The sequence below is a fragment of the Castor canadensis genome, chromosome 2 (assembly GCF_047511655.1).
Source record: "Castor canadensis chromosome 2, mCasCan1.hap1v2, whole genome shotgun sequence".
Taxonomy (NCBI): Eukaryota; Metazoa; Chordata; class Mammalia; order Rodentia; family Castoridae; genus Castor; species Castor canadensis.
Genome location: NC_133387.1, coordinates 92,142,134 through 92,160,208, shown reverse-complemented (window position 1 = coordinate 92,160,208; position 18,075 = coordinate 92,142,134). Strand labels below are relative to the sequence as shown.

General features: G+C 41.7%; 1 protein-coding gene across 7 annotated transcripts in view; it reads right to left on the bottom strand.

The window, feature by feature from the left end:
* Positions 1 to 18,075, bottom strand: part of Elmo1 (engulfment and cell motility 1) — a 532,930-nt gene that overhangs the window by 422,451 nt on the left and 92,404 nt on the right. For 5 of the 7 annotated variants that reach the window (XM_074065278.1, XM_020158561.2, XM_074065279.1 and 2 more), the window contains exon 2: positions 16,326 to 16,476. In XM_074065278.1, coding sequence (XP_073921379.1) covers positions 16,326 to 16,403 — 78 coding nt within the window. In that variant the 5' untranslated portion in view covers positions 16,404 to 16,476. Of the gene's footprint in view, positions 1 to 16,325; positions 16,477 to 16,666; positions 16,874 to 18,075 lie in introns of those variants that run through there. The other 2 variants (XM_074065283.1, XM_074065282.1) reach the window with 2 other exon arrangements.

Sequence of the window (18,075 nt, the reverse complement as noted above, 5' to 3'; positions counted from 1 at the left end):
TCTACCTGAACATCCAACCACCCTTTCCAACTCGGTACTTTTTCCTTTTCAAGCCAGATTCTCCTGTGCCTCCCTTTTATCTATTTAAAAAAAATACTATGATCACTCTCCCACTTAAGGCACATGTCCCTTTAAGGCCTCAGAGATCCCCTTAGGGAGTCCCTGCTTGTTTATTTAAGAGGTAGCTAGGCCAGCCTGGCAGGAGGCTCCTTTCCCAGGAGACCTCACCCCCCAGCTGCTGTCCCTCATCAGAGTCCCTCCCTGTCCTGCCCATGATGAGCCCTGGCAGTCCCTAGCTGCTCAACCACCTGTTCCTGCCTGTTGGCCAAGGCACCTGGCTCAGGGACTGCACCCAGCCCCCATGCTCACCTCGGGGCCCTCCAGTTTGTTGCTTTCCACATTTCTGCTTTGACACCTGTCTTCTGAGGCTGGCGGCAACCCAGCTGGTGCCCACACACCTGTCAGCGACCATACTACGCATCCCGGGCTATAGCTCTCTGCTGTGACATCCACACTTCAGGCTCACAGCTGCCTACCATGGGCATCACCCAGAAAGAAATCTTAGCTCCATTGGAAGGGGACTCATTTCAAATGTGTTTAATGACATGGAAAAACTACTCGTGACATGATGTGAAGTGAACAGACACCTGAAATGCAATTTGATGGTGATTGTTTAGCAACTACTGGTTTGTCATTACCTTCTCTCAACTATGAGCTCCTGTGACTTTAGAAAAAGACCTCCTGGGATTGAATCCTGGCTTCTGCAGTTGATTCTCAACACTTTTGCTTTCTTTTCTGTAAAAGCAGTCCCTCACATAAACACGTCACCAAGATTACTTGAGATAATGATGTGACATGTTACATGGTAAGACATTATGTTATGCTACCCTCAAAGACATCCATTTATTTCTTACATCCTTTGTTTGGACACCTCATTGGTACCCTAAAAAATGACTGGTTAAAGAAATGAAGGAGCAAAGGTATAATTCCTCTTTCCATAACATGACTCTTGCCTTTGGTGCTGCCAGCTACCTTTGGTCCTTAACTCATCTTGTTCTTAAAGTCAATTTGTGTATTTTACCAACTAGATTACACTCTTTGCAGACAGTCACTCTGTGTGGCTGCTGGGCCCTCACAAGATGTGCAATTAATGCACAACTGATTAAGAAAATATCTTCTTTTTCAGACTTTTAGCTTTTTTTCCCTTCTTTCTGGTCACTTTCTGACAGATCCTGAGGCTCAAGCGAGCAGCTGAAGATGGGACACAGCAAGAGGACAGAACAATCCCCTATCACCTTTGCTCATCCATACAGCCATCATATCACAGCCTTTTCATTGCAAAACTATTTTCCACAAAGACTTCAAGTTTTTGGTCCTGGTTTATTAAAAAACCTTCCTCCAGTGCTTTGAAAGAATCTGACAGATGCTTTATTCTGACACTTTGTGGCGGTGCAGCACAGCACTTGGGATTTTCCTTTGCTTTCATAGGTGGAAACTCATTGAACATATTCTGCACAGCAGTTATGAGTAATGTTGGCCCGGGAAGAAAAGGAGCACGGCTTCCAAATGTCAGGATACCACTGAGAAAGGACACGTGTACTGACTACAACTGTAGAATATCACTTGGAGGAATCTTAAGATACTATAACCTCATGACATGAGGTGCCTCGTGACATTGAGTCCATGACACTATTCACTTTATTATAGCTTCATTCTCCTCCAGTGACCCTATGACTACACTCCCCATGTCTGAGTCATATGCTAGAATGGAGGAATCAGATGTGCTCAGAGAGGGGTGTGAGCATGCTCTCTTTTCCTAATAACGGCCTAACTAGTCTGAAAGACAATGGCAAAACCACATTTTCCTAAGGCAAATTTAGCTGGTTCTTGAAAAGCAAATGTTTTCACAACAGCTGCAATGTAAATCACCAACACAAGATTCCAGCAATTATCAAAAAATGACAGAGGGGCTCACAACAATCTCTCCAAAGTAGTAAAGCCATGTTGTCATATTAATTATTAAAATTGAAAAATGACAGGATATATCACCTTTTTCTTGAAGAACAATGATTCATTTCAAAAACAGTTTACATAAAAGGATTTGTCTCAAGCTTCATGAAACTAATTAAATAGGAGATTTTTACCAAGATAAAGTATAATCTGTGTGTCACAAAAACCACTGGACTATGAAGATGTGCAGAGACATAAATAATTAGCAGCCAAATGCAATAGTGGGCTAACTGTAAGCAGACATCCCTTCTCTTTTAGACATTCTAATACACTCTGTAAAAACTGTTATTTCCCTTCAATTGAAAGGAAAAGTGCAATTTTAGAAGACAGAAATGTAGATGAACAATAATACAAAAACAAAGTCCTATTTGTATCAATGATGATCTCTTGTGAGTCCCCTTCCTAGTCCTTGACTATTTTATGTTATCCCATATATATTGCTATAGTTACAAGGAGCCAATTTTTTTTCCTAAAATTTCATTTTCTCTGACAGCAACAACAACCAGACTCCTAATTTCTCTCTCTTTCCCAACCTTCCAAATACCAATGTTGTTTTCTAAGAAGTCTTTCCAGATGACCCTAGACTCACTGGCAGGCTGTTTCACTCAGCCCTGACCTTGCAATCAAGTGTTCTCTTCTATGTGTAAATGACTGATTCACAGTGAATCAGCTCAGGTCTTGTGGTCTGCTTACCTTCATCCATGTCAAATAATTTATTTATCACTGTCAAGTTCACATATGGAATGTTAACCATATTTATGTGCATGGTGCAAAAACAAAACGCCAGACTGGTAAAGTAGGGCAAAAAGAAATGGCTGTCCTCTCTGATGGGGGGAATGTTATTATCAAAGTAGATGAGTAGATGTGAGGAATCCAGACAAGCTCTGAAGGCAAAGGGGGGTTCAAGTTCAACTGAAACACAGAATTAGGAAGGCAACTACAGAGAAACTGATATTGGAAGTGAGACAGCCTTAAGAGAATACTGCAATGAGCTGGTGGCACAGGAAGCAGAAAGAAGTGAGTTCACATTTTTCATTGAGATGCTCTCCATTTTACTGGCTGTCTCTTCACTACATAGTTGGTCTCTGCATTTGGAGTGAATGCACCAATAGCAGTTCATCTTCTTTCTTGAGTGACAATGGAGGTACTGAGACATCTGCCAGCAGGTAATGGAGGGACATGGGCTTCCAAGTCTCAAACAAATATCCCATTACTATGGTATGGGAATCTAAGGCAGAACTACAACCTTGAAGAATAATAAAACAGGTTTTCCAGCAAGGGCTAAAATATGCAAACAATAGCCACAACCTCACACTTTCTCCAAACTCCACTATTTTCCACAGACCATCCATTCATAAGGGCCAGCACTTCTGATAAAAATGATAATACTGATAACTATGAGTTGTCAACTAACTACAACATATTCCACCCAAGATGATGTTGCTATGTCTATTTCACTATTGAGAAAACTGTATGAGGATCCTGAGATGTTAAATGATGTATTCAAAGCCTCATAGGTAACACAGTTAGAATTTGAACCTAGACCTGTATAATTCCAGAACCCTTGTTCTTTAACTCCATCCTAAATTCAAAATCATTGCAACCTATAACAACAGCCCAGGTATTCAAAGGTAACCCTAAGGGGAAGGACACTGGAATTCTGGGTATCTTGTTCCCTGGCACTTGATAAATGTTATTAAAGAACAATATCTTAGCATGACCAAGATAAGAGTAGATAACCCTTCCTTACTCATTATTCACATAAATCATGATGAAACCCTACATTAACAGTGAAATATTTTTATGCCATCTGCTCTCCCAGGGGAAGAACTCTCTTCATCCAGCTCTCTTCTCACTTTTCATACCCAAATCCACCTCCAAGTCAACTTTTCTGTTTTGTCTCAGGCCACTTCAACTTGAGTGTATATCCATCCATAGCTCACACTCAAATCTTATTCCACAACTCTTTCAGTTCTCAACTTGTGATAATCTTCTTATAGTTTGCCAGAATATAAACCTCCAATGAGTATTACATCTTCTGCCAGCCCACTAATTCAATCTGGGGTGACTCTCTAAATGTTCCTTCTTATTCGCCTGTGGAGAGACAGTAAAGTAGATAATATTTGGAATGCCTCATTTTTGGCTGAAGGTACAGCAAATGCAAAAACATAGCTAAATGGTTGCCTATAATGTATATGGAGGAGTTGATAATGTCAAGTGAATAAGAGAGAGTGACTTTTTTAGACAAGCTAGATGCAACAAAATACCTAAGCTCCATAGAAACTCTTGGAGGTTTGGACCCATTACAGGGTTTTAGATGAGTAAATGATACAATTGAATGTGTATCCTCAAACAATTGGGGATTTCTTGGGAGGCTCAGGGACCAGTTAAGTGGACAAATTGGCCAATGTGCCAAAACCTAAAGGAAATTTTGAAAGGAGATCCAATTGTATTGACACCTGACTCATGGTTCTGTATGCTTTTTGTAAGGTTTCCATGAAGAACATGAATCCACCTAAACATTCCTCTGGTGGTGTTTTCTATCTTGTTCAATTTCCATCAAATTGTTCATACAAGAAGTCTTAGAATCTTCCTTAGCACCATGTTCTGTCTTAACCTCTGCATATAATCCTTTACTTATTTCCTGTCAAATTAGTTCTCCTCTATGTCTCAGTGAGACACACCTCCAACTTCTTTCCACCTCTCTTATAATCAAGCCATGACATTATCATTTCCTAAATAAGTACTCCAATAGCAGTCTAAATCATCTCTTACTCCATTCTACTGCTCACGAAACAATTCTCAAGTTGGGACCATGTGACAGTACAAAGCAGCATGTGTCTCTCCTGCTCAGACACCTTCAAATTCCTCACTCTGTGACAGAGTACTAAGTTCACAGTGCCTCTCAGGAGAGACCTCTACTCGTCCAACCAGCCAGATCCTGCATCTTCTTCTTCCTCACCACTTTTTTCTTCAGTTGCAAAGGGGTGATGTATCAGGCAAGATCTCTTTAAAATTTCCTGTCCTCCACTCACTCTCTTCTTGGTTAGTGGAAGTACCAACTAAACATAGGTTGGAACTTCTCAGTTTATCCTCTGCAACTCAGCTTGACATTCCTATTTTTCATTCCTTTATTTTCTGGGTCGTGTTCTGGATGATGCTCTTATTTTCATCCTTTAATCTACCAACTCACTCTTTAGAAAAATCCACCTTATCTATGTGTTTCTTTACATTTAAGTAGTCTTGTAGTTTCTTATACATTTTGTTTCTATACATAATTTTTCACTGATTAGCTTTCTAATTGATCCTTCTCCGTATTTATCTGTTCTCACTTTCTATCCACCTACTTTGTGATCATATCTCCTGATTGCATAGTTATTCTTCCCTCTCTTTTAACGTTCTCCCTTTGAGGATACTTGGCATACCGGTTTCTTGAGTTCCTCTATGCTCTCTTATGTTCCTCCAACACTGACCAATTAGAGCAGCAGACATGATACAGAAAGATCACAGTGTTCGACAAAGCTAACCAGAGGGAAAAGCTGAGGAAGAGAGAGAGAAGGGTCTAGGAAGACACACAGTTTCATCTGGAGCAAAGTGTGTGTATTTTTACATCTGTCATCAAGGGAAGGAAAGCATGAAGAGAGGAAAAACTGCACAGATTTGGGGCTGGGGGAACAATAAAGACAATTTGAGTTTGACGTACAAAAGACATCCAGATAGACAAGGCAAATGAGCAGGTGGATAGTTGTTTATGTGGGTTAGGAGGTCAAGAAGAAATGACAGCAAGAAACAATAAATATCTTATGATGGTAAGACTGATAAATCCAAACAGATCACCGCAAATTTGACCCAGAATAATGATCAGTCTATAATCATTTTGAAAATGGATATGACTTCTCCCAAAGTCAGTTGGTTATCCTTTGATTATTGATAGCTTTGATGGGAGGAGTCGTGTAGGTCTTCTTAAATTCAATTCATAAAATGTACTAATATATTTACAATACCCCGTGAGGAAGAGGGAAGCGATGTCCTCACCAGGGCCACTCCTTTTCATAATTATATTAAATTGTCTATATCAGTAGACAGAGAACCCAAGAATACAAACATCGCCTATCTCCTTTGTTCAACAAATGTTATTATGAGTAGTGAGTTCACCATGTGCCAGGCACTTGCTAGGCACAAGGAGCACAATTCACACCTGCAGGGAGCATCACTTCATGAGTTACAATGTGGCGAATGGAGCCCTATAGGATGTTACAAGCATTCAGGGCTAGGAACCCCATCTAGGGAGGGATCAGAAAAAGCCCTTGCTAATGAACTTAAACTTCATCTGAGAGGAAGAGGCAGACAGTGCAGTTAAGAGAAGTCACATTTACAAATGCTCTGAAAAGGGAAGGAAGTTGAGCGCATGCAGGAAGAAAAGGAAGCCACAGCTGCTCTAAACAGGCTGGTGATGCAGGCACAGGCTGGGGATAGTAGGCTCCAGAGCCACAGCAAGGAAGTCTGGATTTTCTTCCAAGTACAAGAAGGGAGCCACTGCACAATGCCAAGCCTGGGAGATGAACTGCAGAAGAAGGAGGAGCAAGGACCTGGAGGCCGCTGTAGGGCTACTGTTGTCACCCCATGCAGATGAACTGCAGTAGAGGCAGCAGGGATGGAAGAAAGGCACACAGAATCCAAAACCATCTAGGAACAAGGCTCTGCAGGACCAACTATTTGAGGGGCAGAGGGAGATGAGGAGGGGGTGCTATTGACTGAGACGAACTACTAATCCATTTCATGACTACTTCAGAGAAAGAAACTGAAGAAGCATGGATTTTATTTCCCAAGGATGCTCTCATTTCCCCAGCTCATTATGTCTACACCCTCAACCCCTCGGACAAAGTTCAGGCTGGCTTCATCTAGAACACGCTGCCTTTTTCTGGGACTCAGAATCCTTCTTCACACTGAAATTGACATACACATGATGACTCCCGCCACACCCAGATAGCCAGTTGACCTAACAGGAAAATGAGGCACAAGATGTGATGTGCACAAAAGATTCTAGAAATACATGAAGTCTTAGTTACCAAATCCCAAGAAATTACAGTTGATCCAAGACTGCACTGAGTTGCCCAACGTTCCCACAGTACCAGTACCATGGGAGGAAGTAGGACAGCACAGAACACTCCCTCCAACTACCTGGAAAGCAAAATAAACTGTGCAGGTCATTGTTAGGAAAAGCGGAATGGACGCCAAAGTTCATTCTTACGTGGTTAAACTAAGCTCTCAGCTGAGGACAGAAGTACATTTGGTGTCATTTTCTTCCAAAGCATGGCACACTGGAAGAGCTTATGAGGTTATGCAGACTATCCCACAAAAAGAAAGGGCTGAGATGAGAAAAGGAAGTACCCAAGTCACTTTATTTGAAAGGAAGTTTAAGAAATAGCTGTTACATTACCAAATCGAACGGTTACAAAAATCTCATGAGGGATAACATCCCTCCAACCAGTATCATTCTTCCTATTAGGACAGAACAGAAGGGTTGGTGCAACATCCCATGGATTTTATCACATCTCTCTTACTTGGGATAAAGTGCCCTTTTGAAGGAGCTACATTTGCACCCTGTGTAAAGTAGCAACGATTAAGACCATTTTTCCGATGGATAAATTCAGGGTCTGCCTTTGAGTGATTCACTGGAAGTTTCTATGGGAACCAGAGGTATTGCCAACAGATAAGAGTGAGAAATTTCCATGGCCTCACAACAGTGTTTTCCAAACATAGGTTCAATGACATAGTCATCCCACCAGGGGAGCCTGGTATAAACAGGAATTCCTAGACACTGAACCACACTTACAAAATAATCCTCCCTGTCTTTTCAATGTTTCATGAGCAATTTTCTGATGCAAAGCCAAGCTTGGGAGCCCCTGATCAAGTCCATTATCAACAGGAGGAAATTGTGTCCACTGCCTAGGGGGCATTTGGCAATGTCTGGAGACATTTCGGGTGGTCAAATTGGGAGAGGGATGCTACTAGAATTTAATGAATCAAGGTCAGCATGTTGCTAAAATGCTCCAAGGTAGAAGGATAGCCCTCACAATCAAGGATTATCAACTCAAAATGTCAATAGTGCTGGGGCAAAGAAATTCTCACCTAACCCAACTTCTCAGGAAAAAACACTGCAGGGCATTTCATAACTTCTAGCTTCCTCTATTTTCCTAGAAATTCTGTCCCATTTTCTGTAATCTATGTGATCTTAAAAGATCTATCTGAGTTCAGTCTTTTTATTTGGAGCTCAACTATCTTTCAATTGTCTTTCACCAGGCAGTCAGTATTTAAATGTCTTGGGGATTATGGTTTTTCAGGCTGACATGCTGGCTTTAATGCATGTAAGAGAAAATTTGTATTATTGGTTCCAGTCTTGCCTAAAACATGAGATGATTGTTTCAGTCTATGTAACAGACAGAAGGCTTATAATTGGCTTTTAATGGTTACCATTAGTAAGCAGAGTGCTAGTGATTATCTCACAGCATCCCCACAACTCTAGGAAGGATTTATTAAACGTTGCCAACCTTCCTTAGGAAGCAGTAAACTTGCTTTTGTCACATAGCAGCTAAGTGGCAGAGTCTGGTTTGAGTCCTTGTCAGTCGACACTGGAGTCCATGCTCTAACCATGTTAAACCTCATGTCCAAGAGTCCAAATAAATAAACAAATAAACCTTTAAAGGTTCTGTCTGGTTTCAGATGGGCTCCTTCTGTGATAACCCAGACCACTTGCCAGAGCTCCCATCGTGGTTAAGGAAATGCAGCCTCTGCCCTCCTAACACATCGTGTCCCTAGCAGTCTCATTATTAGTAGATGGAGTCAGCAGGCCCGCCATGATGTATGTGTCTGTCTGCTCAAATCAGGCTGGTGTTATAGGCAGGACCCATACACAGGAACATAATAAATGGAGAGACTAAAGCAGACTGACCAGCAGAAAGGCAGTACAATTTAGATTGTAGTGGAAACTTCTGGGGTGTCTGATGCTAGCACTGGTATCAAACAGTGCTGGATTCAAAGCAGGCCCTTCCTCGTGGAGTAATCTTGGGCAAATTAATTAATCTGTGAATAATTATGAAACAGAAATCTAAAGCCGACCTCACAGGGCTGGAGTGAGATGAGGAAACTACTACTTGACAACCACTTATGCTGCCTGGCACATGGTATGTGCTAATTAGACGGCAGTCACTACATTACGACTACTACTCTTGTGGTCACGTGCAGAACAAGCAAAACTCCACAATGCCAAGTACAAAAATGTGAAGGTACTTTATTCGATTAATGAGATTTTAAAGGGCCTTGGGTAAATTACATTTATGCCTATCGAATTATATCTGAAATATTCTCTAGAAATGTGATAATTGAGGAAAAGCTGCAGGCAATTTTGTATGTGCTTACCTAAAAACACATGCATCTGTGTTTCTTTCAGAGAAATATAAACCCCAGCAATACAAGGAGATGAGGTACAGTTATAGTTTTTCTGTTTGAAGAACAGCAAATGAAGAATGTCAGTATTATATTCTTATCTTCACCATTCAAAATTCAAGCCTATAGTAGACACACAGAAATAGAGATCAAGGCCATAGGCCACAGGATATAAATGTCTGCAAACCACAGGCTGACCACCAAGAGCTTATAATCTATTTCAAAAGATGTGCACACATAAAGAGAAATGTAAATTAAATTGCAGAATACATTAGCTACAAATAAAAGCAGCAGGCAAAGAAAATGGCTGAAATGGAAGGCTGGAGAAATGACTTCATTATAATGTGATCAGAAGAAGTTTGAGTACAAAAGTGGCTCTGCAGGGCTTAGAAGAACCAGGATGTAGAGCACGGGAGCTGAACAAGACAGGAGGAATTCGGGCTGGTGTATTGGTGTGTCAGAATGAAGCTTCAAGAGATGACAACACCCATGAATGTGCACAGACACATTCTGAAGAAGCAACTTCTACAAAACAGAAGGACACTTGAGGATTGCATACAGTGTTTGCAGATACCTTGGCACAAGGAATGCTTGGGAAAAATATAGAAGGAGGTGTAGCCATGCTAAGGAATCTGACAAGATGGCAGGAGCAAAGTTCCAGACTTATCATTGACTTTTTTTTTTACAATGATACTACACTTTCCTCACACAAAATCTTTCTCTAGATGATCCCAAACAGCACAACGTTAATACAGCAGGAGCAAAGAGGCCCTGAAAGCCTAGTGCACACATCCCTCTCCCCCAAACCATTGGAGAAGAATATGCAGAACTAAGGCTGGAAACTATATATATCTTCCTATCACTATTCTGGGCCTGAATGAACTGCACAGCTGCCTCGCTAAGCCCTTGCATGATGTATGCACAGTGAAGACGATGGAGCCCCTCGTCTGCTGAGATGGCCAACGCTAACTTTCCTTGAGCAGAGCTGAGCTCCATCTCCTTGTTCAGAGAGGATGGTGTTCACACTCTGGACCATAACGAAGTCATCTCAGGATCCCTCCTCTACGAGAAGCCACTTCAAAAAGTTGGCAACACCTCTGAGACCCCCTTTCTTCAGGTTCACAAATACATAGTTTCATCTATCATGTGTTTGTCTTCTAAAGGCAACTAAAGGTTCACAGAGGAATAAAGACATCCAACAGGGAGAACAGGCCACACTGATGATGGTAGCTGATGTCATTTAGACTGAGGTGGTACTGAATGACACAAGAAAACATGGAATCTGAGACCAAGACCGTCCCACATGAACACACAGACCTGAGGGCTAGTCATTGGGGTTGACAGATTTAGACAGAGGAGAAAGACATGAGGCCATGAAGGAAACTTCTCAGACTAACTACAGAGGACTCTCGGGCACTGAGGCTTAATGAAAGAGGGACTTCAGGAAGATCTGAATGGTTAATTGTGTCCAGTGTAATCAAGCAGGTGAGGAAGCCAAGACAGTGATTGGTTAGGATAGTCCTAACGAAAGGAAAAGTGTTACTTACTCATCTAAAGAATCAGCAAACACTGAATCAGCATAGATGGCGTATACTGAAAACATTTAAATAAGCGTCCATGAGCAAGAGTTCTGGGTCAAGGAGGGGACTTTCCAAGGTAGGAATCAAAGAGGTTACTATTGGAGACAGAGGAGAAAAGAATAAACGAAGAGGAACTGGATGGGGCAAAATCCTTCTTTCACTCCCTTTCCTAGAAAAGAAGATAGCAGGGGAGAAAGACCCTGAGAGATCCGTGTTCTCATGCAATATACAAGCAAAGATGTTTTCAGGCATTGACAGTGGTGGTGGCTTTCTGGCCTCATTGTCCTCCTGGGAAAGCAAAGTATAAGGGGGCATGGCATGGGAGAGGATATTGAAATGTAGAGAGTTTGTGCAAGAAACAGAAGAGCCACTGTCTAGAAATGTTGATGGGTGGCCAAGAGATAGAAGAAAATATAATGGAGGAGTACTAGGGAGCCACTGAAAATTCTACAGCATGAACTGGCTACATGCCCAATTAGTACATTCCTTTATTATCAGATGATCCCTTGCATCTCTTGCATCTCTCCTACCTAAACATTTTTTGTTGTTGTTGTACTGGGGTTTGACTTCAGGACCTACACCTTGAGTCACTCCAGCAGCCCATTTTTTGTGAAGGGTTTTTTCAAGATAGGGTCTTGTGAATTATGTGCCCAGGCTGGCTTTGTACCTTGATCCTCCTAATCTCTGTCTCCTGCATAGCTAGGATTCCAGGCATGAGCCATGGGCACTCAGCCCTACCTAAACATTTATAAAGCTAGGAAGAATAAAAGCAGGGTGAGGTAGGGGGTCTTTCACAATGGAAGAGCAGGTAGAACTTAAGAGTATAACCTTCCAACGTAGTGAAAACTTGCTTAAATTAACAGCAATAATGGCTGCCTTTTTGAGCAATTGCTCCGAGTCAGGCAATATGCTATGTTCTTTTTACAGTTTCTTTAGTCATCACAAAAGACATAAATGTAGCAAATTATTATCCTGACTTTACAAGACAAAGACAGACAAAGTAGGACTCAGAGAGGCTCAATAAATCACTCAGGGCTCTAAGACTGCTATGGTTTGAAGGTACCTCACCCCAACTTCATCTGTTGAAATTTACTCCCATGGTAGGTGTGTGAAGAGGCAAAGCTTTTTGGATGTGACTAGGCCAAGAGCATGGAGTCTTATAAAAGAGGCTCAGGAGCCTGTCTGCCCCTTCCTTCAACAGTGAGAGGTCATACAGAGGGCATCATCTATGGGGAACAGTCCCTACCAGATCCTGAATCCAGAAGCCTTGATCTTGGACTTCCAACCTCTAGAACTGTGAGCGATGGTTTATAAATTACCCAGGGCAAAGTACCATGCTACAGCAGGTGAAAGAATGAACATTGGGACTCCTCTCTGCAGCCTATACTCCCCTGTTTATGCCACCTACCTTTCAGTAGTACCTGTTGTGAAAGTGTTCAGAGTCCTGTGCTCTTGACCGAAAAATCCACTGGTCAGCAAACAAGCATTAACAAGAACAGAGGATGCAGGAACTTTTTAGCTTCAGCATATCCAGACAACCATCCTCCTTAGCCCCAAGTGGCCCCCTGAGGTTGAAACTCAACTAACAATAAACAACGGGAGCAGAAGCCAGGAATGAGCTGGCTGACAATACTCGGGAGAGCTCCATATACTACAGCAAAATCCACTGATACAAAGCTTCTAGGGGCTTCTTCCTGCTGAGTGGAAACTCAGAAATGTTGCTTCCAAATTTATAAAGAGCGTAAACAAGTCTGCTGTGAGCAGACGTCCCCTTGAACACAATAGGCTGAGTGAACTGATCATGGGATAAGATAACCATCATTAAGGAAGCTCCTTCTGCCACTAATTCATTAGTGAAATATCCATTTATTAAGTCTGGACTGTCCACCAGAGACTGGAGAAGCAGCACTGGGAGACCAAGTGGCTCCCTGTCTACTAACTATTTCTCAAACTGTGAACCTGCGTATCACAGACCGGGATTCAGCCACCATCCTACTCCTGGGCCACAGAATGAAAATCTGTACAGCAAGGACTGATATTGGGCACTTTGTGCAAGCCTCCGGGGTGACTCTTGTACACATTCCAGGTTGAGCACCACTGGTTCAAATCTAGAGACAATGACAACACAGTGCAGTAAGTAGAGACTTGCGATTTGGGGAGAACACAGAGACACAATAACTAACCCAGCTTCTGAAAGTGCCTCTTAGTGAAACAGTAGCCAACAGGATAGAAAGAAGCAAAGAACTTTCTAAATGAAGCTCGCATGCAGTATGAGAAGGGCAGGTTACATGATTCTTACTGAGTAAGACAGAGGACCAGGGAAAGAACTCAGGTAACAATCATTGCTTCAACTCTTTATGGCCCATGTAGGGCATTTCAGTTCTCCTACCAAGTCCTCACTCCACCAATTTAGTCAACTGATAAAAAGTTCAGTCTTCAGAGAAAGGGAAGCCTGAGGTTATGTGCTAATCTGTCATTGACTAATGCAACATGAAGTTCAATATTCTCATCTGTAAGACCAGAACAATCACCAGGAATGCAACAAGCATTATCATGTACCTCCTGATAGGATGCACTGAAAAGGACACAATATCATTTCTCTTGTATTTCTACCAAAAATGTAAAACTCAAATCTGATTGATGGGGTATATCAAACTACCCAAACTGAAAGAGTTTCCACAATACAGTTGTCCTGTGTTACACAAAAATATCACAAAAGATAAAGAAAGACTAGAGTTGTTCTAGATGAACAGATGAATAGAGACCAAAGAGACACGACAATAAGTAAGTACATGATCCTGGATGCAACATTAGACTACAGGTAGAGGACATGGCTCAACTGGTAGAGCTCCTGCCTAGCAAGCCTGATGCCCTGAGTTCTCCAGTACCATGAAATATTAGGGAAAATAGATATAAAATGACTTTATTGTGACAAATAATGAAATGTGAATATGGACTATGAACTACGAATCAGATGACAGTGTTAGACCAGTGTTCACTTTCTTGGTTTTTATAAATATACTGTGGTTATGTTAAGGGAGTGATTTTTTTAAGGAAATACACACTTAATTTTTAGGGATAAAGAGGGGTAGTGTCTACCAGACTCCATCAAGAGGTTCAGAAAAAGTATATGCAAGGAGTTCTTTTTATGATCCGTGTAATTTCTCTATTTGAAATTGTATCAAAATGAAGTTAAGCCTCAAAACTATCAGGCCATGAAATACAAAGAAAATATCAAAGATTAGAGGAGATCAAAAAATAGGACAACTAAATACAACATGGTTGTTATTCCTGGAACAAAAAAGGATTTGTGGAAACACTGTGAAATCTAAATAGAGTCTGTAGTTTAGTTAAGGTAACATGCCAATGTTCGTTTCTTAGTTCTGACAAATGTATCAAGACGATAATAAGATGTTAACGTCAGGAAATACAAAGAAATAAATGTAAAGGTATACAATCTTTGAAATTTTCTCTAAACCTAAAATAATCCCAAAAATAAAAGGATTTTTTAAAAGATTATTAAAACGCACACATAGCAAAGGCCATCCCCAAAGGCACACAACACCAAAAGCACTGCTCAGATGCCCAGCAATGTGTGTCAGCAACTGCTCTCTTAAACCATGGGTTCGCAAACTCCACCAACCATGGTTGGATCAAAATGACACAGCTCATCAGAACCACTAAATTGGACTCTTGGGATGCAGCCACCAAGAACATTTATTTGAACAGGTGTCCCAGGTGGTTTGTGCACCATGTGTGCAGCTCAGCACGTCACAGACAACTATGGCAAGAATGCCCTGGGGATCTTGCTAGCATGCAGTTTCTGGTTCAAAAGGCTTAGGTATGACCTGAGAGTCTATGAGCTCACACTAAGAAAGGCAAAGCAATAAGGCAGAAAGACCCCTAGTTCATACTACTACAGAGCTTCTTCCCCAGAGCTCAGGACAGCTGTGTGTGTGTGTGTCCCCAGCTTCTATCTTACACAAATCATTGTTCTCTTAGATTGTGACCACACCTAATCCTAACCAAGTTTTGTCTGCAGCAAGGATCCCTAGATCCTTTTTTTAAATGTAAAATTGAATGAGTATCCTCTATCAAAACACACATACAAAAAGATGAATGTCTGCTGCCTGGCACATGCTTGTGAAGCTACTGAGTGTCTCTACTGCTTTCTACTTCCATGGGTTACTTCTAGACTCAGAAAGAAACATCTCAGAGTTCAGTTAAAGCTGGTCTGATGACATCTCTTTGCAACAATTCCCCAAATGTACCCTTTTTTACATTCAAGTTTAAGCACAACTAATTCTGATTGACCTATACAGTTTGTTTTAATGATTCCTTTGAATTCACAATATCCCATATAACTCCTCCTGTGATCTTCAACCAGATAATAAAATCCTACCAGGAAAAAAATTGCAAATCTTAATTAAGAAGTCATATCAGGAACATATGGTTAGAGTAGTTATGGTAGTCTAATTTGGAAAATGTAGAAAACCATGTAGAATCCCACATTACATGCTTTTTTTAACCTGTAGAGTACATTCAGTCTCACCCTTTCTTCCTTCCAATCATTTGTTCTAGAATGACTACAGTAAGCTGAGACAAAACTAACCTTCCTGAGACAATCTATACACAAATAGTAAATGAGACCCACACCACATGACCATCGAGATCCAAGCTAATGGACAGTCTCATAGATAAAAATCATTCTTAGGAACCTTCTTGATATTTTTCATTCAGTAAATATTTGCTGAGTATGTATTAAAGCTGAACAATACAATAAACACAAAGGATTTTACACTAAAAATAAAATCACAATTGTATGAGACCCACAACTGAGCCCCTCTCTAAGTTCATTCTGAAGCCGTTAAGTACCAATGTGCTTGTTGGCTGCTTCTGCAAAATGCAAAGGGGAGAACGATTCAAAAATAAGTTTTGCATTAAAACAATCTGCACGCATTCATGAGTCACTGAAAGGCAGGGCTGGGACAGTTCCACTGTGTCAACTGCTCAGATCCCCAGCCACTGGCCCTGTTCTCCCTCACTGCTTCAGATGCAAACTGTGTGTTGACACAATCCACTAGGCACTACAAGATTAGAAAACCCCATCCGTCGCCACTGTATGTGGTACAGAAATCAAACTACCCTACAACTGTTATTGTACAGATTTGTCAACACAGCCAGAGGAGAAAAAGGGACAAAAAAGGCCATCCAAGTGTGTATCTGCATTCCGATGCAGAAAGGAAATGGAAAATAACCACCCAAATGCTATCTGTGCTCCTTACTAACCTGATCGATTTCCATGAGTTTGGGGAAGGCGCCCGGCCATTCTATGGCCACCTTGACGATGTCTGCGGGTGGCGGCATCGTAAGGTCTGAGGAAGTCCGAAGCCAGTGGAACTGGAGATCCTACAGCGTGGTCGGCCACACGTGTCTATACCTAATGAAAAAGGACAAAGAGAAACAGAAGTCGCTCGGTATAAACGCAGGGCGAATTTTGCTTCATCACTTCCTGTTTTCACTGGTGGTTTAAGTATAAGAAACGGCTCCCTTTGATGCCTGGGTGCTGAAGGTGCAGGGGTGCAGTCAATGGCACCACAGGCTCCCCAAGAAAGACAGGGGGACCTTACCAATGGCCTTGAGGCGAAGCCTCTGGGACATGCTGCCCTGGGGGTCTGGCTTACATGAACTCTCAGTGGAAAGAAAGCTTCCCCTTACCACTGGATCCTGCTCTAAATGGTGCCCAGGATCTGAGTGATCAGGGCTTGCTCTCTGTCCAGACATGCATGTGAACGCCTGGTGCTCAACAGTCTCCGGAAGGACAGATTGCCCAGGAAGTCATGGTCAGGAAACAGCTTTTATTTAAAGCGTTTTCTGTGTGTCACAAATAGATCTCTGCACTATAGCAACCAGGATATCATGAGGAAGAAGAAATGCCCCAAGAGTTCATACACATTCACACAGATTCCCTCCCCAAGGCCAGTTCACACAATGCACCTTCCAGGGGCGGAGAATGTACACATGCAGATGGAGCAGTATTCAGGAGAGACCTTGAATTCTCATTTGAGTGAATAGTGTGCGTGTGCATGTGTGTGTGCGCGTGTGTGTGTGAAGATGTACTGCATAGAGTCTCCCTTCCCCAATGTTACCCCCACCCTGTAAACATTTTCATCCCAGTCCCCCAGCTCCCCAGCAATTCCAAGTTGCTAGTTCTTTTTGAAGCCTTTCAGAACATCCTCAGATATGAAACAAGCATAAGTCATTACATTGTCCCCTTAGTATTAAGCATGGATTCTGAATCTCTGATACTACAAATGGAGCACAGAACTTCATAGTATGGATGTCCCCTACATGATGAACCAGGTCTCTATTGTGAGTTGTTTTATGATTTCATTCTTATTTTTGAATATTATAAACAAGACTGTAATGCATAAATTCATGCAGGTATAATTTTACACAAGTGAAAAGTATGCACTTACAACAGATTCACAGAAGTGAAAACTGCTGGGTCAAAGAGTATATGTAGTTTTAACTTCTGATCTCCACTTCCAAATGTCCTTCCATCAAGGTTCTACCAAGTTACACTCCCTCTAGCAATGCATGGGGTTTCTTGCCTGTTTCCTTACAGCCTTATCAACAGATGGAGTCAGTGCAAGCATGACAGGTTGGAAATCACACATTCCCATGGACTTTTAACTTGTGTCTTTCTTCTCAAAAATGAGGTTGAACACAAAGAAGGGAAGGTACATGGCTGCTACTCTGTGAACTGTCCAAATCTTTTGCCCTTTTCTATTGGGATCTTAGTCTATTTCTTAAAAATTGACCTCTATATGAAGATTTTAATCAAATGTATGCATTTGGTTCTTTCTCAGACCAGAGTACGCCTTGTCAGATCTCCATGACAGCTGAACATGACTGAGGGGACAAAGACAGCAGAGTTCATGGTGGAAACTCAGTGACACTAGCACTTATGTAAACATCTGACCTCAGCAGAGCTGACAAGCAAAGGCAATGAACCAATGGCAATGGTCAAAGGTGA